Genomic DNA, 27,500 nt, shown 5'->3' on the forward strand with positions numbered 1-27,500 from the left:
TTTATGATTCAAGCGAGGGAGCATATTTTAATGACCGCGCCACTCTGGATTTTGGAAATTTGACTGTAAGTAAATTGATATAACTTAGGGCGCTTTCATTTCGTCAGAACTGGACTAGACCCTACAGTTGGCAAAGAAAACACAACAATTTGAAGGATCACATGTAGAGATAGTCCTCCAAATGCCTGGTCTGCCTGGTCAGTTCTGTCAAATGAAAAGCGTCCTTAGATTGGAATGATTTGCAATAGAATGTTGTTAAGAATTAACATTAACAAACATAATAATAATAATAATAATAATAATAATAATAATAATAATAATAATAATAATAATAATAATAATAATAATAATAAACGCTGGACTTGAAAGAAAAAAATCAAAAGTGACGGACTGAACTCGCGTAAATTTCAACGCATAATTTGCCGTAGTAGCTTGGGTTTTCTTTCATTGCTTGGATAATTTTTTTTGGAAATGGGAAAATGTAGTAAAGCAACTGCGTTATTCATTACCTTCATTATTATTCAGCCACCACCCTTTTCCTCTGTCGGGATGCTCCGACAAACTCCGTTCTAATAATTAACCATGCTATCATGAGAAAAACGGTCTGTTGGCAACTTTGTGGTTGCGTGGGAGACAGGGTCGAGAGTCTTATGGAATTGCACTGTGGGGCTGTTTTGCGGATGAGCCACTGTTTATGGAGTTGTTTATTCTGCAAAGCAAAAAGACTTTGGTATATTCTTGCACGATAACAATTAACTCCGGGTTAAATCTTCATAACGTTTAATACGTAAACATCGTGTGTACCATGATCTCACCGACCTTTTGATCATATCTTTTCGTTTTCCGGACAATTTTGCATCTTGGAAAGCGAGCTATCGTTTACAAATTGCCATTGCACAATGTTCTGGTGGTGTTAAGGAAGCTCAGCTCATGGCATATCGCTTTCTTGCAACTGGAGTTCTTGCTCTGCGCACGCAATGATGAAAATGCGTCCGTTAAAACAGTCCCACAAATTGAATGCAATTCAACACTCTCGATTCTGTCTCCCTGCGCGACCTCAAAGTGGCCCATGCGTTATGAAGGTTACTATTACTGTTGGCAAATTTACAGTAGAGGCTGCCGAAGGCAATTTATTTGGCAAAGGTAGCAGCAGATCACCACATCTGTGCAGTGAAACAGAGTGTTCGCCTTGTTATATTTCTTTTATATTTTGTTCTGTGTCGCTATAGATATTAGGTGACGACAAGGGAAACAACAATATCGTCATTCAATACAATGTGACCATCAGAGATCATCTTTTGCTTGCAAACAACTCCAAGCATTGGGTTGGAGCAGGTATGCGCAGTGGATACCAGATGCTATGGGTTGGACAAGAGGCACTCTATGTTTACAAGGTAAAGATTGGCCAGGATCAGTCTATGGAGAACAGCTGCTTTCATCTTTTAGTTTATTGTAAAACCGGCTGTACTTTCAATGTCACTATTGTTAATTGTAGGATAAATGATTGTATGAAATCAAAATATTTTCCTATTGTGAAAACATTGAACCAACGTCATGAACATAAGTAATGTACTTCATTAACAGCCAAAGCCCTGTAGCAGGCACTTATAAACTTCTTTTTGCATTTCGTTCTTCTCTTCAGAGCGAGCCATCACTCATCGCCAACCTTACTACCCGAAACGAATCCTACATCAAGCGATATTTGATTGGAGACAGGCTTGTTGTCGACTGGGTCGTTCAACACACCTACAACACGTCGTACGAAGATGCAGAAAACGTGACGATCTCCTTCAACTCCAACTCACTGAAAATTTTAAGCGGGACGTGGCGTATGTCCAGTGGCTCTGAAACCCCCTTAACGCTAAAAGACAACTTTAGTTCGAATGCAGTCGAAGTTGCACAACTGGCGATGGGTGAGTCTTTTCAAAGGTTTGTCACAAAGCTCTTTGCACCTGAGAGAAGTTTCTTAGAAGCGGTTTTTGAAGCCATATATGATATTTTGGATAGGGTGTATTCTATGTAGTTCGGACCGTTAATTTCCGTAGTTTGGTTTTGTTGAGTGGAGTTAAAATCTACATAAAAGTCTTACTATCCTCGTTTTCTTGGGTAATTACTTATAGTTCGGGGATCAAAATCGGTTTCGCAAGATGTATATAAAACAACGTCTATCACCTATAAATAAATAAATAAATAAATAAATAAATAAATAAATAAATAAATAACGGGAAGGTTCGTTAATGTATCTTACGGGGACTGGCGACTGAAATAACAACAGGGTTCTCATATGTTGTATGTTACGTAAGATGCTTAGCAAGAGGCGGTTTGCTTGGCTAAAATAATAAGTTAGGTAACTTCAACATAGGTGAGATTTAATTTTCAAAAAATAAAAATTGGAGTTAAGGCACTTTTCTCAAAATCACTCTTGATTGAAACTGAAAATGTTTGTGTCATTTTAGGAAAGAAAATCGACGGATCTTTAGTATTAGAGGTCAGCAACAATATCTCTCCACTGGAAACTCTGAACATATTTCTAGAGCTAAGGTACAAGAATATCAGAGGGGACGAAAAGCAGAATACTACCTTCACGGTCTCGCCACCTTTTGTTGCTGGGGTACCAGTCTTTTGCCTGAAACATAACGCTTCAACCAATCAGATTCGCATTGGAGGCCGTGCAAAGTTTTTCTTTGAAATTCTGATGATAAGATTGATCTCCACCGTGACAGTGGAGGTGAGTAACAACAATAATGAATATTTTACCAGTATTTATTATGTTCCTTTTGTATGTAACCATGAGAAAATAAGAAGAGAGAGGAGTGTAGGGGCTTTGGCCAGGATATGTGAATTTCACAAAAGTTATTTTTAGATCGGATGTCTGTTTCCCGAGACGTCCGCGACTATTAAACGGGACCTCATACCAACTTCTCTTGGATTGTGTGACGGCGGCTGTTAAATATTTCGCATGCCTTTTGGGGCAAGAGATACTTCTTCCCTTGCTTCCGAAACTCTTTTTTTTTTCGTCAAACAAACTGTAATTCAACTCGGTAGGCCGTTTTGAATTTTCTGGTGGACGTCTCGGGAAACAGACGTCCACGTTCGTAACACCTAAAAAAACGTAACTGAAATTAACATATCCCAAGGGCTAAACTGGGGGACCTCCTCTCTGTTTCCTTAACTTTCTCGTGATGTAACTAAACATATCAATCATTCAACTGAGTCGCTTCGCAGGATACACTAGTAATGGACATTTCCAACTCGAATTAGACGTTAGGTATAATATACGTCCTTATTGGTTCTTCAAAACATGAATAGCAGCAAAACAGTATTGTGATTTTTCCCATCAGATTAAAACGAGTAGCTATAGGCAAACGAATATAGTGATTAGCAGACGCATTTACCCTGTTTGGTGCAAAAGTACAATTTTAAATAAATGGGAATTTATTTGGAGATCATCGCAGTTAAGCAGAAATTTAAAGTGCCTATCACCTCAACACACTTTTCCAATCTATTTATTCTCCGAAATCGTCCCAAACACATCGTGTTGTTTTTAGACTGAACCTTTTGATTGAAATTTTATTGGTATTCAAAGACCGGAAAAGTGATCATACTTTGATCCATAACGCAGCAATGAAGGAAAATAGGTTCGATGCCGGGTTGACGTCACAAATTAATTTGCTTTGAAATAGTTCTTTGAAAACACCAATGCAAATTAATTTGTGACGTCAACCCGGTATAGAACCCATTCCCCATCAGCGTTCAGCAATGGTGATGTAACAGCTCTCGTAACGTATAATGTGATTGGCTCGCTAACCTAGCCAAAAACGAAAGAGTAAACAATTGAAACAATGACTTAGACTTAAAAACAATAGAAGCTGCCTACAATACTAAACAATAACAGGTTACTAGAGCTGCTACACTACTGTTAAGCGACATTAGCCAAGAAGACGTTTATGAGTTACCATGTTTGAGTTCCTATTTCGATTATTTCATTATTTCTTTCTGACCGAAAATAATACTGTTACTGCCACAAGGAATGCCAGTGTGTAAATTAATATGTAAATGAGAGAAACTTTGCGTGAATATATACAACATATCAAGAGAGTAGAGTGCATGACGCAAGAGAACGGATCTCCATGCCGCATCATAGTTTTTTAAAGTCTAATGTTAGGGCGCGTTCGATTGACCCTATTCCGGAATAAGAATACGAGGAGTGATGATTAAAACGGTATGTTTGGCGCGCTTCGAAGCAGCAAGGACAACAAACATATGTTTAAAAGAGCATTTTAGCGGATGTTTGACAATTTTTATGTGAATCACCGTAAAAACGAAGGATTTCTACCTTATGTTCCATGCAATTCTTATTCCGGAATACGGTCAATCGAACGCACCCTTAGTTTCGCAAAGCTATTTCGAGTTCTCCTTCCCAATGCCGCGCATATTTAAAAATGTATTACGTCATTACAACTAGCCAATCAGTTGCCTCTCTAAAAATAGCTGCGTAGCTAACATTAGATTTTAAAAAAACTATCATTGGAAGTGGCCATATATGGGGGATCCGTTCTCTTACTTTATCCGATCCTCTCTTGATACATATTTGATTACTTACATTTGCATGTTTTATTTCAGGTGATCCTTCCAGTGAATGGAACATCAATCATGTCCCTTGTATATTTCAAAGTCAACTCGGTGGGTAAAAACATCCAGAACCATATCGCTCTAAGCAAGGTAACGGCAAAATTGAACTCCACTGTCGGAGATCCGAAACTCTACGACCGCGGTGTGCTGGACTTCGGTACGGTCGGAAATGAATACGGAGTCGCAGATCACCCCGATAACAAGATAGCGATGGAATTTGAGATCATTGTTAATGATCACGCAAACGTTACGAATGGGTCAAAGCACTGGGTTGGGGTAGGGGTTCGCGGTGGCAAGCGAATGATGTGGATTGGGGACGTTGCTCTGATAGCTGACGTACCTCTGTCCAGGAGACCGGTTTTGCAAGTTTCAGCTACATGCACCCTTAATGGTACTCAACAGGAATGCAAAGATGCCACAAGTCTGAAAAGAAGGTGAAAGTAAACTCTATAAATACAGCTTTGGATATAAACGTAGATTCGCCTGTTGAGAAGAATAATTTTATGAAGCACTGATGTTTTGTTTTCTCTAGTGAGAATACTTTAAGTTACGACATCATTTAAAAAACTCCTGATAGGTTACTGCAGCGCATTTGTGTGCCGTCCACTATTGTCGAACATGTTACCACCTATAATTGTCTGGCTGCGTTCGACTCTCTCAGCCAAAACCAATCGTCTCTTGTTCCAATCGTCCCTTGTTCTGATCGAGTTTCCCCGGGTTTATGCCAACACGGTCAACAAAGACTTGGAGGGTAAAAATGATAAGGATTTGTATGGGAATCTCGATAACAAACTCATTCAAAAAGATATTTGCACGCAAAAGCTCTCAATAAAAAAGCCGAACTTTATTGTGCCGGTGACTTTCTCGTTTTCTGTTCCTGATTTAACGCAATTTAAGCGACTTCTCAGCTTCCAGGGTTGTCGCTCGTACATAAGTAAAGGAGAAGCTGGAAAGTAATTTCTAGCTTACCTCACATCTCGCCTAATAATCACACTTCTCCCGCATCAGTCATGCTCAAACTCCGGCTATGGCCACAGGGATACATTTATTTCTCTTTGACTAAGTTTCAAGGTCCAGCGAGTACCAATTGTTCAAATATTCCAAATTCTTCGAGGCTCGCTTACAACGAATCTGGACACGCAAAGTCAACCTTTTACTGATTTGCTCTCACCGTATCGAGAATCAATCGAACGGTTGACTTGCTGCCGTGTCCAAACTCTTGTAAGCCTCGAAGGATTTTGAGAACTTTTGCCTGTAAATATCTTTTTGAGTTTGTTATATCTGAAATTCCCATACGAATCCTTGTTAGTTTAAAGTGCCCCTAACCCCAAAATATTTTTTTCGCTTAAATGAATCTTTGCACCTGTTCGAGACGCAATGCGATCATTTTTTTGCTTTTTCTAACTAATCCTGCTATTTTACAGGCTTCGAAAGTTGCGAAAATCCAAGCATCTTTTGTTCACGACCGAGTCAGAAGGGGAGTGGATCTATTCCTGATGTGACATTACAATCTACTTTGCATGCATTTTTACAAAGAGTTAATGCAATGTAAATCAGTTTTTGACGTCACATCAGGAATAGACCCACTCCCCTTCTGACTCGGTTCTGAACAAAAGATGATTGGATTTTTGCAACTTTCGAAGCCTATAAAATGGCAGGATTTGTTAGAAAAATGAAAAAATGGCCGCAATGCGTTTCGAACAGGTGCAAAGATTCATTTTAGCGAAAAAAGTATTTTGGGGTTAGGGGCACTTTAATTTACCCCCCGAGCCTGGGGTGCCTGTGATGCCAATAACATATAGAGCGTTTTCACTCACGTCACTAAAATGGTGCTAATTTGATGAAACAAAAGAAACTATTTGCATGAAAATAGAGTTCAATTCCAAGGGGATTAGTTTGGTACAACAATATGGCCGCCGTTTCTTTGTTTTGGAACACCAACATGGCTGCCGTGACGTCATGTGAAAACGCTCTTTTATTTGCTTTTATTTCAGTTCCAGTATGACTTCAATTGATGGCTCAGAATAGTAGCACTAGGAAGTCATTAAGCAGTAAATCAGATCAATAAGCGATGACTCAATTCTTTGTTTAGTGATGGCAGGGAATGTTTTCTTTGCTTTTTCGGACATCAATGCCTTTCAATTCCGAGAGAAATTTCTGACAAGCACTGACGGCGAAGAAAATTGTGTTTTTAAAGGTTTCTGAAATGGAAAAAGTTATTTTAAAGTCTTTTTTCGCATTTACATTGTCAATAGGCGGTTGATTGAGAATGGTCAATTGCAAGAGCCCATAACTAGGAGCCTACAACTCCGATAATTTCACAGATCAAGCTGTTTTTGACGAGTTCTTAAATAAGATTTGGTTTGCACGAGTGACCATTCTCAATCCCATGGGTACTAATAAATCTCACGCAACACTTGTAATCAGCTGGAAAGGTCTGCTTTCGCGGGAAAATCAATCTAATATTAACTCGGTCTGTAAAAAAGCTCCTAGTCATGAACTCTTGTCAATTGAAAACAATGGTTTTTGCCAATACTTTCGCGCTTCCTTCCTTTCAGCTCCATAGTTTATTTCAACGGTACCGTGTCCCATGCCCATACCTCGCAACAATATGCGGACAACGTCAACGTGTTCTGGATGATGCCACCTTATGTACGTTTTTCACAGCCTGGTCCCCACGAAGAGTTGTCCTACCAGCATACGCAGCAGGGACCCAAATTTAGCGTAAGTTTTTCATAACACATGCACTCGTACTTGAATTTTCTTAACAATTCCGTAAAAGATGTGGATATGAAGATATTTGATAGCAAAGACATATATTTGAAATGCGGAATAAACCTCTTTACAGTTGTGTGCTTAGTTACCTGGCCCTTAAATGAAAGTGAGGCTGGTGTTGACCCTGTTATGTTACAGACCTCCCTCCTTTTCTTATGTTAATGATGTTGTTGTCATGCTAATTAGTAAGAATTTACATAAGAAAAGCAGTGAAGCCTCACTTTCATTCATAGTCCAGGTAACTAAGCAAACAACTGTAAAATGGACTATTTAACGTGGGCTTTGATATCGTTATCGCTTACGAAACCGGTTCATAACTGTAATGATAAGAAATCTTAACAAAATTCTTCTGCACAAAAAATGGCTCGAATGAAGCTGGGACTAACGCTGAAAATTACTATTACCTTACTATTTTTAGTTTAACAAGAAGCTACATTTCTTGGATCAGTTTTCCTTCTCTGTGGAAGGGGAATTGGATCCTGATGGCTTAATGCCTCCTGGCGATAATTATGCGGTGTCCCCAATACAACTTTCCTACAGTCCATACAGCTTGTCAGCGGTGTTTGGTGCTCCACTTGTTCCAGTCTCCCTCAAGTTCACGTCACCAGGTGGGTTGCGCTCAATGGAAAGACTTGCCGTTTTAATATGAACTCCTGTGCTAATTAGGTAAAAAATGCTTTGTATTGCCAAACTTTAGCCATAAAAATATTGGGGGAATATTGCAAACTGTATAAGTGCGATTGTAATTACTGCGTTACAGCAACTATGGTATTTTCAACCAGAGCTAAACGTGATTCATTATCCTAACTTTCATAGGAGTTTCAAACTCCACTAAAATTTACACCAAGTGTTTTAATTTATTTTAAATCTTATAGGAAAAGGTGCTCCTGAAGTAACACCATCTGGTTTGCCCGGTACGTGGGTTATTTTACGCCTGTAGAGTATTCCGCTCATTAACTGACTGACTAGTTAATTAACTGATCGGTTGATATGTTGACCGGAGAATTGACGCGCTGACTTGTGGACTGTACTGGTTGAATGACTGACCGAATGAGTAGCTAGCTGGTTGACTGAGTGACTGTGAGTTTCGATTGGCTGATTGACTGACTCGATCACTGGCTGAGTAACTTAACTAGCTTACTGACTGATTGGACGACTGGCTGATTTGCCCGACTGGCTGATTATACGTATGTAAAGTTGAGCAACTGGCGCAACTGATCAGTTGACGACTTCATGCCACACCCATGCAGGTCTGCAAACTAGTCATCTGCCAACCTTTCTTGTGATGATTACCTAATCCATGACGAGCAAGAAAAGAAATACAGACTTGTTGCACAAAGGAATATGTGAGTTACGAAGGAGCGAAAAACCGATGTTTAACCATGGGATCTCTCTTCTTTTCTTTTTTTTCTTGAAGAGACTTACAAACGAGGATTTCTTTTGGACTCAACAAATGATATTGTCTACATTTGTCAGCAATCAAAAGAGAGGTAAGAAGTTGACTGAAAAAAAGTTATGGAAATAAAAGCTATGATCGTTCAACATATTGCGGTCAAGCGGATTTCTTTCAAAGAACCAGAATGCGTAGCATCTCCTTATTTTGAATTAGTTTTGTACTTGGCTTGAGGCCAAGTAGTCAAACCTTAATACGTTCAGTCATAATCATTGCATTATATCGTCATGTCAAAGTCAAACAAACTTTGAAACGACGGTAGACCCCTTATGCAGGCCCACAGCTGTTATGATGCACCGCACACTGGTGGCTCAGTTGGTTGAGCATCGGGCTGTCACGCGGGAGGTCGCGGAAAAACCGACCAACGTTCAGGGTCTTAATTAAAATAACTGAGGAGAAAGTGCTGCCGTTGTAATTACGTACATCCGCAAATGGTTAGACTTTCACATCTTCTCAGATAAGGACTATAAACCGTAGGCCCCGTATCACAAATTTCTTCCATATTTATAACTTATCTGTGGGACGTTAAAGAACCCACACACTTTTCGAGAGGAGTAGGGGATGAAGTCCCCGGTGTTGTGGCTGTCCTGTTCTCTCCAGCAGAAGTTTCCGGCTTTGTGGTGATGTCTTCAAGAAGGCTTGTGGAGTATGGGGCCACCTAAGCAGAAACAGCAATAAGTCAAAAAGGGACCTTGCCGTGTGCTGGAATATTTAGATTTAGAGTTAATCGTCACGCTAACAACTCAGTACACGTTTGTTCAAGCTAGTGAGGATGATCAACACAAAGAAAAAGAATAATTTCTTGGCCGCCATTTATGAATACGGTCTTTACTCAGAACCTTGGAAGAGAACAAGGCGCAACAGCAACTCATGGTTAGTTAAGATGCACCTAAAAAACGTGCAGTAAAAGAAGTTGTTTCCCCTTCCTCCTTGCTTTTGTTCTAAGTGAGATTCCGCATCCAAGAACAGCTAATTATCAAAAATGGCGTGGAAAGACAGCCGGAACGCGTTGAAGATTTATCCATGGTGATGATAACAGTTATTTAACATATCAAAATACAGGATAACCAACTGAACAGCGTCTCGTAAAAATTGAAGAGTTTTTCTGAACAAACGTGTATTGAGTTCCGCAAGCGACCATGCCATGTTTGATTGACAAATGATGGCACCGCTCCTTTTATGGTCCTTTTTCGTGTTTAAGCCATGTGATGCAAACCAAACCTTATTTTAGACACCAAGCTAGATCCACTGCAGTAGGTAACTTTCTCAAAAATCAATGGCGATAACAAAATAGATATAACACATTTAAAACTCTCATATCCATGAATTTTTCTCAAGGACGTCGTCAAGCTGTTTTTCGACATCATCAAACAAGGCAGTCATATGGACTGGTAAGGAAGAAAATAAGGAAGTGTTTCCATGTTTCCTGTAATAATTAGGAATAATGCCTGCTTTTTGATTCTCAAGAATATCAGTAATGTCTTTTTCCAAGTTTCTTTGTTCTCTACAATATTTTGCTTCGATTCTTCATCCCACAGCTCAAAGTGGCCTTGTTTTCTTGTTTTTCTGGCCTGCTAGACACCTTCCATAATGAGGGTTTCTTCCTTCATCAAGTAAAACCAACCGGAAGTGCTCTAAGAGCACACCTGATGAATGGCGGTAAAACTTAAAAGGGTGTAAGCATAACAGCTAAAATGTAACGGAGATGCGCTTCTTTGCCGCTCGGAGCCTCATTTATGCTGTAAATGATTGTTTTCATTATACATGTGAAAATTACAGGATTAGACCATCTGAATTAAACCAGTTTTTTTAATGTAGTGCTACTGGTATCTCGCAATAACTTCTAGTACTTTCTTATCGTATCTCTGGATACAGTTCAGTAGAGTTTCGATCGATATTTAACAACTATTCACCGAAGTGGAGGTGGCTAGTGGTAGATATTTACTGTTTTAGTATATACTAAAACAATGAGATAATATGGCACAAAAAGATGATTTTAACTCATTTATTCCTGCAAAGATTACAATACTTTAGGTCGTAAATTCCGCGCGGACTGCTCGGAGGTTAATTGCAAAGGATATCCGGAGTTTGAGTAGCCAATCAGCGGAGCGCGTTCAACGCTACCCAATGTTTTAGCATATACTGGTAGATATTAGTATTTAGTATCACCCAACTAGTGGACTAATGCAAATCCTGCATTTTGATTGGCTACGCTACTAGCGAAAGCGTGACGCTTTTTTTCGTTTTATTCCCAAATAAACATTTCTTCAACCTGCATTTGCTAACTTTATTATTGCCTTTTCTGTCCTACTAGTTGGGTGATAGTAAAACAATTAGACCCTTCGCCCTCAAGGGCCACAGGTCAATAGCCCATGAGGCGAATTGACCCGTAGCCCTTGCGGGCTACGGGTCTAATTGTTAAATATCAAGAGACGCAATTTGACAGAACTGACGGGCCAGACAGGGCACTCTACAACGCCTTCAAATCAACACTCTTCGAGGATGAAATGTACTCCTCCAGAACATTGCGAGGGATTATCATGCAAATGTTCCTTCAAATTGTTGCATTTTCTTTGCAAAATGATAAGTCTGGTCGGCCAGCTCTGACAAAAGGAAAGCTCTCTAAAACAGTGGATAGCGTTAAAGGTGCGCACTTATGGCTACTCAAATTCCGAATTTAATTTTCTATTCACCTCCGAGCGCTAGCAACTCGCACGGGATTTGCACCCAAAAATATTACAATCGTTTCAGAAATAAATGAGTTCAAATCATATTTTTGTGCCATCTCTCACAGTTTTGGTATATACTAAAACAACTTTCACCTCTATTTTCACCTGGCTAGAGGATGATACTTACTTACATACTGGCAAAATATCCACCACTAGCCACCTTCATTTCGGTGAATAGTTGTTAACCATTACCATCCTTTCGTGTAGTGCCGGTCGTTGATCTAACAGTTATTCCACAAGCGCGCCTTACGTATGAGTTGGCTATAACCAATTTCATATTCAAAAAGGGCAAATGAAGTAGTTGTTTTATCATATTTTGAACCTATTGAATTCTGAGCTTTTCGATGCTTGATAAATTTTATCTCCCGCCACACCTTTCTTCATCTTGCCAAGACTTAGCGCAATCATACTTAACAATTATTCGCCGAAGGCGAGGTGAATATCGATGAATAAAAACCGAGACGAAGTCTTAGTTTTTATTCACCGATATTCACTGAGTCTGAGGTAAATAATTGTTTCAGTATAACTACATGGGTGATTATTTGAAAAATGTGCATTTTCTATTAAACAATTAATTTCTTCGTCAGTCACCTCGACAAAACAGCTTGCGGCCATTTTGATAAAGCCGCTTAGGTGATTATCACGTAATAACCATCTCAATTGCAAACAATCGGCGTAGAGAATTTTCAATAATCACCTTTTTAATTATACTAAAGTAGTATACAACCTGATGACCGAATTTATTGAGCCAAAGAAAACGATCAAGGCAATGTTGCAGGTACCCTTGGTACCAGGGAAATTTTTTTACAAGCTCCGAGACAACACTGAGCGTTTTAAAGACCATGACCTGGGAGGGTCATCGGACTCTGCCTTCGTCTCTCATAGCGTTCCCTCGGACCTTGGAAAAAAATTCCCCTGGCACCAGAGTGTATCGGAGGATGACAATTTACAAATACGGCGCAGATAAAGGTTCCACTTATTGGATTGATCCAACTATTTTTTATCGAAAAGTTATTCTTACACTCGCAGAACTATTGTTTGTGAAATCCATAGAGCTGTCACACCTTGGAAAAAAACAATTCGTCAGTATTTTCTCCTAACTTATCAATTGTTACGTGCGAACAATCTTGTCTCAAGGTATTCAGCAGATCTGGTTCCTGGACAAAATATAGAGTAATTCAAGTTAACTTGTTTTGAAGTGGTAACTGCCACGCAGTTAGCGTGATAATTGAGTTGTTACATATTAGTTTAACGACAAGAAATCGTAAATATTTTGCAGCCATGGACCAACAAGTTTGTCACGTGATTGGACAAGATGGAAGCGACCTTTATGGCATAGCATGTAACAACAGAGCTTACATGCGCAAGCGAAGCCCTCACGAGGCATGGTACGGTATAGCGAATGCGATATGGGAAGAAGCCAAGACACGAAACAGCAATATCAACGAAAGCTTGGTGACAATAGAGGAGGACAACTCTCACAGCCTTCAGACAAAAGGGACAGTACCCAAGTGGGGAGGTAAGTACTAGCATGAGCCGATGACAAGGAGTGAACAACTCTCATTAACTAAGCCTATGTCACGACACTTTTACAGACCGATCTATTTTTAGACTACTTTTTCCGCAAAAGAACAAAGGCAGTTCCGGTTCGTGGCGTTATGATACCAAGTTAGTTGCTTGTGATTGGTCATCGGGCTCCTGCAGGAGTCTCATTCGCGGGAAATTCAAATTAAAACTAAATCGGTCTGCGAAAACGCTCTGAGGAGTAAGTGTTGTTCACTCCTATAGCCATGGGTTCCTGGTACTAGCTTTCATACCCAAATGTGGCTGTGAGTAGAATTTGTATAAATCCAATGAGATAAAAAAAAAAAACCCAATCAACTCTGCTGAGAGTCAGTCTGTCGCATTGGTCATGAACATGAACCAACCAACCTTTGCAATTGAAATAAACTGTCACAGCAGGAAAGAGCCTTACATCTGATAACCGAAGATTACAATAAAAATGTTTATCCAGGTATAGTACATTCTGACTCTAAATGCGTCCATTCTTTTTGAAGTAATATCATTCATTTTCTTTATTTTAGCGAATATGACAGGCGTGTATATGATGAACTCTGGCGGAGACTGGACGTTGAAGGCGCAGTGGAAATGCTGTGGAAAATGAAAAGCACTTTTTTTCCATACGTTTTAAAAAATCATTCTTGATGTTGTTTTGCTGACAGTTAGGAAATCTTTTCAACTACCCTTTTTTAGCTTGTGATTTCCAGTTTTATTAGTTTTCATATGAGTTACTAATTGTGATCCGAGACAGATTGAAAACGTAAACCATGGTTTTGAGAACGGCCTTGAAAATGCTTTTAACTGAGTAGGCTCTTGACTAAGAAAAAAACAGAACGGTGCACACTGAGGGGATTTGCAAATAGCAGGGCTAGGTGCTGACGGCCGGTTTTAAACTGAGGTGTTTTCATTGTTGAACGATGGACCAAAACGCTTTCTCAGCCCTGCATTGTGAAGATGCTGGATCGACGAACTTAACATGGACTTTGGAAAACCTGCCGGCCACTGGCCGTGTGTTCTGTCACGGGCAGCGCGCCGAACACGGTTCTGCTTTTAGCAAATCCCTACGCTGCAAGAGGCAAATATTTATGAGAAAATCTTCAACGACTGTCGAATGTACATGACGTGAAGCTCAACCCAATTTTGGTTTACCCAAAACGTTGTTGAAGATCTGGGTCCGGTTGTTCCAAAGCCGTTTAACGCTAATCTCAGATTAAATATTAACCAAGGAGTTTATTTCTCTGCTTCCAAATGTTGTTCAACGTTAATTTTGGGAAAAACTTCACATTAGAAGAAATCAATCGTGAAAAACAAAAATTAGCAAAAGAGACTTTCGACCAAAAGTTGAAAAAATGAAACCAAAGTTTACGCTAATCCTGGATTAAGTTCATCGGCTTTCAAACAATCGGGCCCTGGCCTATTGAATGGTAACTCTTTTCTCCATGAGTAAATCGCTAACGTTTTACGACTTATGATGATTGTCATTTCGGTCAGTAGATTGCGATCACTTTGCTGATACATGTACAATTGTTTGATAGTTATACTGCTTTGTAAATAGGACATTAGATCTTCACCTTCATTGGATGCTTGTAGAACAAAAATTCGCAGAGCGAAATACTAAGAGGGTACTATTTGATGATTTGTGCAGAAAGTTTGAAATAAACACGATGATTTAAGAAAAAATACGTTTTAAGAAATCCATATTTTTAAAAATTACAATTGAGCGAAGTACAACGTTTTCGAGTATCATGCTAAAGAATATAATGACCGTTTTAAAACCAAAGAGCTTGTCGCGTAGTTGGTTTAGCATCGGTCTACCGCGCGCGAGATAGTAGGTTTACCTTAAGCCAGAATAATACTCTCACCACGGTCTTCAAACAACTGACGAGACGTTGCTGCATTTCTAAGGTTAAACGTTACAGATGAGAGTGATGGAAACGCTGGCCTCGTCTCACAACCATCTTATGATCTTTGTGGGACGTTAAAGAATCCACACAATGATTGCAAATAGTGTGGTATGGGGTTTCCGGCAACGCCGAAGTAGCTCATGGAAATAAAGGCCCTTGTGAACAACCTTATGGTGAGCGTAAACTTGGTAAGCTGTGCACGATTAGGCACCTGCACTTGGATTTTCCCTGCAAAAGTTTTTACTTTGGGGGGGTAGGGGGGTCATCAACCCCTCCAATTACTTCTAATGGCCCGTTCCTTTGAAGTACAAAGCCAGAGCAGAGCACAGTCTCAAATAAAATGCATACCGCTCGCACAGCGCAGTTTTAAGTCCTATTGCACAAAATCTCGCTTCGAAGGATTTTATTCAGTATCATCTCATGTAAAGCTTATATTCAGATGTTACAGAAACCTTGGAAATGGCTTAACATATGTGCTTATGCAACTTATGCACTGGATTTTTTTCCGCGAGATAAACAGCCTGGGCTGGCGCTTATAGCAAACATGCATTTCTTTAAACACCACTGGATCTCAGTAGTTTGAAAGCAAAACTGCTTTCTTGAACATCTTGCCGTCACTTTGTTACTAAAAGGATTCTTCAGTATTCTTTGCATGAAATCGCAAATCAAAATCTCAAAATCGCAACTGCTTTCTTGAACATCTTGCCGTCACTTTGCTACTAAAAGGATTCTTCAGTATTCTTTGCATGAAATCGCAACTCAAGAAGACTTAATTATATTTTTACACACTCCGACGTTAGGTTAGAAAGTTTATCACAGCGGTGAAGTAAACCTTACAAAAAATACAGGCTTTAGCCGGGATTAGATTCTAAGATCTAACAAACTAGGAGCTACAATCATGGACAGATTGTTTGGGACAATTCAGCGTTTTATCTTTCAACTCACTTTTTATCACATATTCTGGATTCCATTGCAACCCCCTTCCTCCCACACCCAATTCAATGTTGCTTGGGGAAAATGAAGTGAAAACAGTGCGCAGGACTGGAAGTGGACCAGTTTATGCCCAACATTGATTAGGGGGGAGGGGGGAAGCGGCAGAAGTCCCAAAAATGTGTAGTGGAGTGAAATAAAAGCAAGTGTTCCAAAGGAATTTGTCCATGAATGTAGTTTACCTATACCGCACACAGCTCAGATGTGTAGTTTGCTAGCTTTCTTGGTGGCAGCGTATTCACACGGTGAGAGCCGGGTTTGGAGTCTCGTTCAAGCCTGAATAATTACTCAAGTTGCTAACTTATCAGAAATATGGTGATTATAAAAAATCTTCATATCCTGTTCTTATTCTTCAGTCTAGCCGTTCATGGCTGTGCCTTAAGCGAATTTCCATGTACATTATATTGTTACGAAAAAGCTTAGACAACCTTCGTTTGCGTTACTCAAGGAAACCACTTAAAATTCGTGACGCGATACGAACACGTACATTTGATTCACGAATCGTGATGCCAAATCATTAGACTCTGCATGAGTGACATCACCAAAAAACTCTAAGTAGATGATCTTGGGCCCCTTGATCTTGCGTTTGCTCCGAATATACGCGAACACGCCATTGCTTTCCTCCTGTGTGATTATTTCGAAATTACCTTCAGCATTGCCACGGTGGAAGTAATATTTTATCATTGGGGCTGTTTTGTATCCTGAAACAAGAAACAAATCTTTGGCATTTTGTTTGTATTGCGCAAGCTAAGGCCCCGTGCAAACGGACGCATCATGGTTGTGGTCACACTTGATTTTAACACAGTGTAACATTAGTGTTGACACAACTCAAGTGTAAACTCTCTGGTACTTTTAATTCATTGGGAAACACTTAACAATAGAACTTGATTTTCAACACTACTGTATATTCCCCAATGCGACTGCAACCATTGTCGGCCGGCAACTCCCTACATTAAGGACGGTTCTTACTAATTCAAAGGTATTTTCGCGCGGTTTTATGAATATGCGGGAAAAGCAGATCTCAACAAGTGTTATTAAAATCCAAAAAGAAAATTGAGGGTAACCACGCATTTTTCAAAGATAATTAATCAACAATATTAGCAAAAAGCTTTAAAATACAAAGCAACGTATGGCGTTCCTTTCCAAATTAAAGCTTAATTATCTTTGAAAAATGCAGGGTTACCCCCAATTTTCTTTTTGGATACCAAGAGCACTTACTAAGTTCTGCTTTCTCCGCATAAATTTAAACCGCGCAAAAATATCCCTGCATTAGTAAGCAGTACCGACAGGAAATCCGAGTATCTGGAAATGCGCAGAACGTATGCGCAATGACAATAGTAGGCACCGTCCTTAAAGGGTGTTACATGTTGCGTCTGTTTGGGCACCCTGTTGAATTGCTGTTGAATGTTGTTGAGAGTTTTTGCTGGAAGTTTGAAACTGGTCAAACTTTTGAGCCAACAACTCTCAACAATTCTTTTGTCCCGTCATCGCAGAGGCGTAGCGCAACAATGTTGGATCCATTTGCACAGCTCTTCCAACATTGTTTGGGCCACGCACGCAAGTCTGTATCCTTCCTTGACTAGGAAGGATTTTTACCAAGGGGAAGACAGCGCCAGATTTTATATTTAGCCAAAAGAGTGCAGGCAAATGGTGCCAGGGGTAATCTGATGCACTTTGACGATCGATCAATTGGGTAGGAATGGAGATGAAATTAGCGTTCGTATTATCAACATAATATGGCGTTTCTGATTGGACAGTGACGAAAGCATATATACGAAGCTGCTATGGAAGCACAGCAATGGTGCAATTTTGTTGAGTGTATAATAATAATAAAAATTATCTGAACTTGCTGGTGGATTTTGTAATTCATGGTCACTCGTGATGTTTTTAAAGTTCTCAAACCATTACTCGTGCCCATAAATCACGAAATGCACTAGGAAGTTCATACAATTTCTTATCATGTACTTATGAGCATGTAGCCAATTGATAAATTTACTTGTGATTAAAGAAAACAAGCGAAGAACACATGGCTGTGTAATCAAAGCTTTAGTTCGTAGGTCCTTGTATAGAACACCACAATTCAGAAAAAAACATAACAGCGCGTGTGAGTCGAGTTGACGATAAGAACTAGATTTGGGTCCAAAATATTCGTAGAATCATTTTTGTTTCACACCTAAACCCTTTCACCGGTCCTGCGCGGGGATGAGTGAAGTGGTGCAATAGGAACAGCAGGAACCGGACTAAAACATAAAAGCTAACAATATGTAACGGACTTCTACTGCGGATATGAAATTAAGTTAAGCTATGATCCTCGCAGTTATGAAAGCCCGTCGAAGTCCTGAGTTTTTCAGGCTTCTCTACGCAATTGCTAAAATTGCTTTCATAACTGCAAGGATCATAGCTTCACTTGATTTCATATCCGCAGTTTAACATATGATTCATTTCATATATCATTTCACTCATTACTATGTAACGCCAAAGCTAATTTGTTTCGAACAACAAGGATCTAGTGAGCAAAAAGAAAATTGACTTACTATAGGTAACTATACGATAACTGAAGATTCTCGACGGAGCTTGGTTACTTCGTAATCTGAATGTCCACAAGCTGTACCGCATGACCTTATTGTTGTAACAGGATATGTCACCTACGGCACAATTTCTGTCACATCTCCTAAAAAGTATAAGAGAATGCACAATATGAGTACCTCATGCGAACGGGAATACGTCAACGACTTTTAGGCAGATTCATGACAGATGAAATGCCCATGATTCAGTCTGAAACCCCAAAATAGACTATTTCCGATATATAAAAAAATAACTAAAATCAATAAACATGATTAAATAAGAATAAGGATTTGCGTTTATTCCCATGATCCTCAAGTTGATGATTTTCATCCTGGACTGGCTTATGAGGTTGGTTCATACGAGCGACCCAAAAGTAAGCGCAAGGAATTTCACGTCGAACGCAAACGCAAGCACATTGAAATACGCACGCGCAATTGAGTATCCTAAGGTGGGGGGCGAAGTCAATCCTAGAGGTATGGAACGAGTGTTTGCGTTTGCATTTCTTGCGTCGGTGCCTGCGCTTGGGTCGCTTGTGTGAACCAGCCGTTAATATGTCGAGATTGGGCTGTGCAAAGTCTATGTTATTGTGTGAACGAGGAACAACAAAGTCGAAGAGTTGCATAGATGGGCAAAAAATCTTACTAGATTGAAAAGAAGTACATTTGGTCAATCTAAAAACCGAAAAAAAAAAAAAATGGGAAAAATACCGCCGGACCCTACGTAACCTGTATTACTTTAAGATGACAATTACTTAAAAAAAAGATAAACATGATTTCGAGGCTACGTAAATAACATAACGATTTGCGACAGTAAAAGCTTCACGTGGGAATGCCGACATTTAGCTTGTCTGTCCTTACAAAAAACGATATAACATTGACATGACAGAAACAAAGGTGTTCTATGCTGTCACCCGTCCGTAGCAGTTATCGAAGTTTTTTTAATCACACGGCGGCCATTTTGAGTCCCGAGGGACTGAAAACTATTGTTTTGCCCAATCGAAACTCGTTCCTAAACATTTCAACTCGAGGATCGGGGTACGAAATCTATTATCTATGGCCAATATGGACCCCGCGCTAACAAGGTGCATGAATGCGCCACATTCTCTACTTTTGGCGTGGGGAGAAGAAAGGGCCTGGGAACAAGCCTGTAATTCCTATTGCAACATTGAAGGAAGTTTTATTTTTAGAGCATCACTGTCACTGAAATACGTTTCAGTTGAAATACGTGACACGGAGTGAAGAAATGCACGGGTATATTCGCCGGGGTTCAAGCCGCAACCCTTAGTAATACCAGGACACGGATGTAAGTTCTTCTTAGTTAACATCACATCTTACAACTGTCGCGTTCATGTTGAATGTCTGTCTTACAGCTACTTTTTCCGATATTTTTATTGATTCCGGTATCATTAGCTATAGTCTTTTCGTTATATAGTAGTTTTTTCCCAACTTGCCGCTTCTGCCAATTACTCCAGTCAACTTACATTCGATCTTTTCTCCAATAAACGTTCGATTATCTTCAAAGCGTTTGTCAATTTTTTCTTTTCTGACATCGGGGGATCTTTATCGTACTGTCTTGTAGGCAAAGTTTTGCACCGTGCAGAATTCTTCGAATCCCCGTATCCCCACCTTTCCAAAACTAATCTGTTGTATACTTTGAAATGAAGGAGCCATGGAGCCATGCTTTTCTTGGGTGGTTGATAATTAAGCTTAACCACAAGCACCATGACCTTGAAGAGTGTACTTTGCAACTCTTTTCCTTGGAGCAAAGCTGGGGATTTTAGGACACAAATTTTGTGCCCAAATATGGACAAAAATAAGATCGAAGTTGCACTCGCGGGAAAATGCGCGAGCTACGCTGCATCCAAATAATTGAAATAAGGATTATTTTTAAACTTAAAATTAAAAAATCCAGCTCTGAACCAGACGTTTAAAAACGCTTCAAAGTTATAAACTCAACCCATTTTCTGTAAATGGGTATCTTTAGAAAACTTGAAAGGAAACAACTCTCTGGATAACTCCCGAATACTCAAGCTTTTTCGAGAAATCAAAAACGTTTTGAGTAAATCGTAAACAAAACAAAAAAAAAAATATGAGCTAAAAATTTCTCATTTGGAAATTGGATTTCACGTAATGTGCACCTAACCTCAAATATTTTTTGTTCCTAATATAAATCTCCCCATCCAAAGCAAACAAATGTACATACATTGTTACCCAGAATTTCGCTTTTTTTTTGTGCCGTGCAAGCCACGTAAACTTGGCAGAACGAACCGTAATTTGGGCCCACGACCGTTATGTGAGAGGCATGGGTCTATTTTCAAATTTACGTCACAAAACTGCTTTCCATTCCAGTCACAACCTCAAAGAAAGTTTGTGACGTAAATCGAAAATACTGAGACCCATGCCTCTTACATCACGGTCGTGGGTCCAAATTAGTGTTAGTTTTGATAAGTGTGCGCTTCTTGCCCGGCAGATAAAAAGCGCAATTTTGAGATAAGGATCGTCAAACATCTTTGCTTTCGGTGGGAAGATCAATATTGTAAACTAAAAGTATTTGAGTTAAGGTGCACCTTAACACCAAGGTAATGTGGTCTTTTCCACGTGAACTTACGTTGCCGACATCTGCTGATAGTCTGAAAGACACCTCAATTTAGGCATACATCTATGGCTGCCGTAAGTATTAAAGCAGAATTCATCTTGTTCACATTTTAGTCCAGCTTCACATTCATCAAAATCTGAAAAAACAGATAGTCAATCCGCTGCAGTAAAACAGCCATATTTAAAACTTCCAAACGGCGATTTAAGCCTTTCACTAGCGACGCAAGAATAAGCACAAGAAGCAAACGCAAACTCAGTGGCTTGCTGTTCACTAGAGCCTTTTGTTCGAACAATAGACACTTATTAACAACATGTAAATCGCCTGCGTGTGTTGCTTGTGCTTATGCCATTCTCGTCACCAGAGCCTCGGATCGACCCAGGGCACTGGGAAACTCTATGTAGGAGAACATGAGCCGTAAGGTTCTTATAGCCAAAAATTGGCTATTTGAACCTTACAGCGCCTGCTCACTCTTCGTGCTAACATGAATGCACCAATTAGAGACGCTTTTACGAAAACCAATCAGAAGACACTTTGTTTCAGGGTTCCCCAGACATCTTTTCTCCTTCAGTCAAGATAAGAGCTCTGGGGTCGTGATTGGTGCTTATGCTTGCGTCGCTAGTGAAAACCAGGCTTTAAAGATGGAGTGAATAGAAAATTTTAATCTTCGATCGCAAAACAATATACGTACATGATCACCGCGTGCTATCTCTCATTGCCTTAAAAGCACAAAAACAGTTACACGGGTAATTTCACCGAGATGGAGTTGTCGGGTAAAATGTTATTGTCAAAGCAGCTGGATGGAATTTTCAATTTTCTCGAGCAAGTGCGAGACCTTTGCTGTATCGTGGTGACAACTTGTCCGATCCGGCGGACTGAGGCGAAGCGTTATATGAGGAAAAATCACTAAATGAATCGAAGCATGCTAGAGTTTTCCCAATCTTTAAAGATGATTTTAAAGCTGATGCTAATAAGTATAGACCCATCTCAATCTTATCTGTTGTTAAGTAAACTGATTGAAAGACTTGTATTTAATCAATTCTATGACAATTTAAATGAAAACACTTTATTAATTTAATTACAATCAGGATTCAGGCCAATAACTGTCATACTTGAAGAAAGAAACGAACAGATTCAATCAACCTGTATATTCCTAAACCTAATTTAGAGAAAGGAAAAAAAAAGCCTTCACTTCAGAGGATCGGTCGTCTGGAACAAACTCCTTGTTGAGGTGCAAGAGAGCAGGGTGACCGAGTTGACTCAGCTCGACGAGAAAAGGTGTCGAGATGGCTCGACATGAAGGGGATTGAAGGGGTTTGTGCATAACTTACCTGAGCAGTAAAAGTTTGTTGTGTTGTAACCCCTCGGACAAACACAACGGAAGCCTCCTTTGTAGTTTATGCAGCGATAAGCACATCTCACCGAGTCACACTCGTTCCTGTCTAAATACAAGAACACGAGTATTAACATTCAAACTCCATCAAGAAATCGCCAACCACCGTGCAACTGTGGCTCAGTTGGTTGAATATCGCACTACCATACCGGAGGTTGCAGGTTCCAACCCCGGCCAGGCCAGGCATCACGGTTAGCGATAAAATTTACCATGTGGTGAGCTGTTGTTATCTTTAATACGTACACGACGTTTCGGGAAAAATGGTCCTCGTTCACCTTTCTTCATAGTATAGTAACAAGGTAGGAGACGGAAGCCAGCGTAGGGACTCCGATCGACCCAAAACAAGCACGATTTTTTTCGTGAAAATCGAATCCAGTCGCTAAATGAACACGCCAGGCTCGTGGAACATGAATTTCTCTAAACCATGAATCCACTGAAGCATCTCCAGGTAGCAACGCGAAGCCACCAGACTCCGTAAAACTTGTAAATTAACCTGCTAAAATGGCGGCCAGAAAGCGTTGTACTCGCGAAGTGTCCAATTCAAAATGGCACTGAACTCTGGACGCCTGGTGACGAGTATAATAAGTTCTGGAGGGAGGGGAGTCTCAAATTGCTAAATGCAAAACTCACTGAGCAATCTGGGACTCCCCTCCCTCCAGGGGGACATATCTTCCCCTCGTCACCAGGCCGTCCCGAGTTCAGTGCCATTTTGAATTGGACACTTCGCGAGTACAACGCTTTCTGGCCGCCATTTTAGCAGGTTAATTTACAAGTTTTACGGAGTCTGGTGGCTTCGCGTTGCTACCTGGAGATGCTTCAGTGGATTCATGGTTTAGAGAAATTCATGTTCCACGAGCCTGGCGTGTTTATTTAGCGACTGGATTCGATTTTCACGAAAAAAATCGTGCTTGTTTTGGGTCGATCGGAGTCCCTACGCTGGCTTCCGTCTCCTACCTTGTTACTATACTATGAAGAAAGGTGAACGAGGACCATTTTTCCCGAAACGTCGTGTACGTATTAAAGACAACAACAGCTCACCACATGGTAAGTTTTATCGATTTTTATTTCCATTTTCTAGAAAATTTTCAGACCTAAACTTCGCCTCATATGTACTCTATATTTACCTACACACAGTGAGCCTGGGTTACCTGTGAAGAGACACGAAGCGATCAATGCAGACTTTGTCAGTGTGATTATGTTTCTTCCGAGAATTTGTTAAACCAGCGAAAAGAAAACATAGTTACGGACAAATTCTAGCTGATATTTGCAGAGCCGTTGGAATGGAAGTTGTCGAAAACAACAGCCTATTTTCAGAACGTGTATGCAATCCGTGCCCTCGTAAAATAAGAAATTTAGGAACATAAATCGTACAGAATTCGTTGGGTAGTAAGCCCGCTAAATGCAAAGCTCCACCAAAGCAGACCAATGAAACCGGCTTTTACTTCGTGTAGAAAACGCACATGACGTAACAAAAGCTTTAGGGGTCTTTAGGGATCTAGAATTCTGATTAGGTATTGTTTCACGATTTTTGTTCTATTGTTTTACGTCATGTGTGCCTTCTACACGAAGTAAAAGTATTCACATCTTCCGCCATTGTCTTTGTTACACTAGAACTAACAAGAAATACTTTGCTCGAATATTTATCACCTGTAAATTATTGTGACTGTGCCGCACCAATCAGAAGCCTCCGTTCGTGGGCGAACGGGTTTTTCAAAAATAGGGGGTCTTCTTGCAAACGTCCCCTCAGTCCCTTGCCCCAAGTTTGGGGCGGCCAGTTTGCGGAAAATCGTTTGGGAGCTCTTCTTTCTAACAGTAACGCTTGCTACGCAGGCTACGCCTTTAAAGGTTTGTAGACATTGGGAAAAAGCAATAAAAATGCTGATGTTATCATAATTTTTGATAAGGCTTCCCTTATTAGGCCAATGATCAATCTGGATTCGAGTAACAGGGAAAGATGTTCAAGAAAACCGAACTGGTAGGGAAGACAAATGATAATCGTAGAATAAAGAGGACTTGATGCACATTTTTTTAAAATTGGTATTAGCAACAGTTTAGCGTGTAGTTAAGAGTTACCTCTCGTAAACCCCTACAAAAGTAATGGAGAGTGAAAATGAGATGATAAAAGTATGCATACCCGCACAGCTTCGTCCATCTGAACTCAGTACGAATCCCCTCTTACATCTGCAGACAAACGATCCTATCGTATTCTGGCACACTTGGGAACATCCTGATCTACCTTGAAGGCACTCGTCTATATCTGATAGGAAGTAACACATTAAACTTATCACATTTTCCTGTCAGTCTTCCACTGCGATGACTGTTTTACCTTAATGCTAAAAAGATGGGTGCCGGACTTGCTTGCACCAGTGTGGCTAAATCACGGCTTGAGGTCGATATTCCCGAAATCGGAATCAAAAATCGGTATCCCCCATAGTTATTACAAGGGAATCGCCCTTAATTTGTCATACAAATTGCGTAAGAGTCCACAATTAATGTTCTGAGAATCAGTGTAAATAAGTCTTAGATGTTTGAGGATTTAGTCTACTGCTGGTTCTCCTCACGGTCCTCCAGGGTTTTTTTTTGTCCCATTCACGTGATGTTTTATTGTGATCGCAGAAGTATCGAAGAGGTTACCGCCGTAAATACATTGAGCAGCCTTAAAATGTACGCATTGAATCTTAGTTTTACTAATCACAGAGTTCGTTTACGGATACCATCGACACAATAATAAAAGCTCCTTTACACTTCATTAACCATTGAGAGCTGTAAATACCGGCATATAGTAACGCATCATCGTAATTCAAACGTCAATCATTCAAACGTGACGACACAGAAGAGCTAAACGGCAGACCCCCCCTATTTAATTTCTTACCACTGCAGGTCCGTTGATTCCTTTCCATCCTAAAGCCTCTGTTGCACTTGCAAACGAATGAACCCGCTGTGTTTTCACAAATCTGCTGACACCCTGATCTCTTTTCAGTACATTCATCAATATCTACAAAAACAACAACAATACAGAACAGATTCGTACATTCTTCAGTCCTAATCATTGCATTCCACATCCCTGCAAATTAAACAGTATGTTCTCCGTCGACCCGTTGGTTCAGTTCGTGGGGTATGGGACCTCCTTGCGAGAGGTCGCGTGCTCAAACCTCGACCGGACCAACACTCATGCATAGTCTTTAAAAATAACGGAGGAGAAAGTGCTGCCTTTTAGATGATTTAAGTTTTAAAGGGGCACTGTCATGCTAAATTTGATTATTTTAGGTCAAAACTGGGTAAAACATAATGTAAATTAGTACTTTAGCTCACACTTAACATTCCTGACAACCCACTGAGAAGATACAAAATGTATTTATGGCACAAAGAGCTATTCGTATGTAATTTTTGGCGACTTTCTGAACACATCGTCTCCAAAAGTTTCAACCCATTTCCATCCTCTCCATCATTGGCCGCAAAAAACAAAGAATACCTTCAGTGCACTTCAATGGTTATTGGTAACAAAACTACAGCATTATTGTTTGGTGTTCAATGACGTCTTTTAGCGTGACACTGCTCCTTTAAGTCCTCTCGGACAAGAAATATACGGAAGCGTCTCGACCCCAACGGAAGGCTACGGCGGAGAAAAACGAAATGGTGGAACGTAATTAATGTAATAAAGATAAACCTTCGCATCTGTTCGACCGTCTGTTGAGTCTGTATCCGTCCTGACATGTGCAGTAATGACCGCCTGGGTAATTCACGCACCTCTGGTCCTTGCGGCACTTGGGTGGGGACAGTTCGCATTCATTAATGTCTACGAAAAAAGAAATAAAAAAATGATTAGGGAGGTCTGAACCCAGGGTCATTTAACAATAAATAAATTTATTTGGAACTTAATTCAACTGAAAAGCACGTCTGAGAAACATTTCGACTCTACAGTCCCATTTGGGACTGTAGAGTCGAAATGTTCCTCAAAATTAGTGCTTCTAAGTAGTGTTAGAAGTTAGCTGTTAGAAATTCGATATTTAGATGACGGCAAACTCCAGGCTATTGCCTGTTATGAACCTCGATAAATCTGTCACTCCACTGAGCTCGGTTTGGCTTCCTTTTATGATATTTTTAAGTAACAGGCAAGAAGTGAACGTAAATCAAAGTTCCATCTTTTGGCATACAAAAATTTCAATGAAACGATTGCGGTGAGTCGCCGGTACTATGGACGAACGCGGATATGATCTCCAGCTGAGAGCCCTCTGGAACATCACGAGATTGGAAGTTATATTATGACACTTAAACAACTGAGAAGAATGAAGGAAAGACAAGGAAAGGTAACAATGAGGAAGACTTTAAAGTGTGGAAGGTAACACAAAACATTGTAGGCAGGGTCTGACGATTAAAGGGCTAGAATAAGGATTAAACTAGCAGAAGATGGGTACAAGGTATATTACAGCAGTAGTCACTGTACGTAATTCATGCATCTAATAAAATAAACTGGAATTCACCAAAGAAAAGAAAGGATCAAGTGAAGCTATGATCCTCGCAGTTATGAACCCAATTATTTTAGCAACTGCGTAGAGAAGCTTGAAAAATTCAGAACTTCAACGGGGTTTAACCCGTGACCTCGCAATGCCAGTGTGACACTATGCTATGAAGCCACTGATGTTGGGAGCTTGTCATTTGAGGGTTCATATGCTCCCGTGATGATTCATTCATCTATGACTCCGTTCATTGGAAAGAAAAAAATCAAAAACAGAATCAAAGAAACCCTTTTAAAAGTAGATAAAAAAATTGCTACCCACCTTTACACTGGAAATTGTTATCGTCTATTATGATGCATCTGTAACCGCTTGGACAGGTAACCCCTGCACAGAGGTTTTTTCCTAAAAGAGAAATAAAGTCAGAAAAGAAACTGCTTAATCGTCAAGAAA

At 40.0% G+C, this 27,500-nt stretch overlaps 2 protein-coding genes across 2 annotated transcripts in view; one reads left to right on the forward strand and one right to left on the reverse strand.

The window, feature by feature from the left end:
- The window catches only part of LOC138016586 (uncharacterized), a 22,200-nt gene extending 7,371 nt beyond the window's left edge, over window positions 1–14,829 (forward strand). The window contains exons 4-15 of the mRNA XM_068863757.1: window positions 1–65; window positions 1,230–1,394; window positions 1,643–1,913; window positions 2,457–2,728; window positions 4,624–5,066; window positions 7,191–7,356; window positions 7,826–8,015; window positions 8,283–8,321; window positions 8,825–8,897; window positions 10,199–10,251; window positions 12,869–13,108; window positions 13,674–14,829. The exon at window positions 1–65 is cut by the window's left edge and continues 192 nt beyond it. Coding sequence (XP_068719858.1) covers window positions 1–65; window positions 1,230–1,394; window positions 1,643–1,913; window positions 2,457–2,728; window positions 4,624–5,066; window positions 7,191–7,356; window positions 7,826–8,015; window positions 8,283–8,321; window positions 8,825–8,897; window positions 10,199–10,251; window positions 12,869–13,108; window positions 13,674–13,753 — 2,057 coding nt within the window. The 3' untranslated portion in view covers window positions 13,754–14,829. The remainder of the gene's footprint in view (window positions 66–1,229; window positions 1,395–1,642; window positions 1,914–2,456; window positions 2,729–4,623; window positions 5,067–7,190; window positions 7,357–7,825; window positions 8,016–8,282; window positions 8,322–8,824; window positions 8,898–10,198; window positions 10,252–12,868; window positions 13,109–13,673) is intronic.
- A 610-nt stretch (window positions 14,830–15,439) lies between these two features.
- Window positions 15,440–27,500, reverse strand: part of LOC138016587 (fibulin-1-like) — a 52,078-nt gene continuing 40,017 nt past the window's right edge. Inside the window, exons 13-20 of the mRNA XM_068863758.1 lie at window positions 27,372–27,452; window positions 26,261–26,389; window positions 25,466–25,588; window positions 24,728–24,850; window positions 22,532–22,642; window positions 21,216–21,339; window positions 18,578–18,714; window positions 15,440–16,744 (exon numbers count right to left, since the gene is read on the reverse strand). Coding sequence (XP_068719859.1) covers window positions 16,500–16,744; window positions 18,578–18,714; window positions 21,216–21,339; window positions 22,532–22,642; window positions 24,728–24,850; window positions 25,466–25,588; window positions 26,261–26,389; window positions 27,372–27,452 — 1,073 coding nt within the window. The 3' untranslated portion in view covers window positions 15,440–16,499. The remainder of the gene's footprint in view (window positions 16,745–18,577; window positions 18,715–21,215; window positions 21,340–22,531; window positions 22,643–24,727; window positions 24,851–25,465; window positions 25,589–26,260; window positions 26,390–27,371; window positions 27,453–27,500) is intronic.

Source organism: Montipora capricornis, chromosome 9 (genome assembly GCF_036669925.1).
Source record: "Montipora capricornis isolate CH-2021 chromosome 9, ASM3666992v2, whole genome shotgun sequence".
Lineage (NCBI taxonomy): Eukaryota > Metazoa > Cnidaria > Anthozoa > Scleractinia > Acroporidae > Montipora > Montipora capricornis.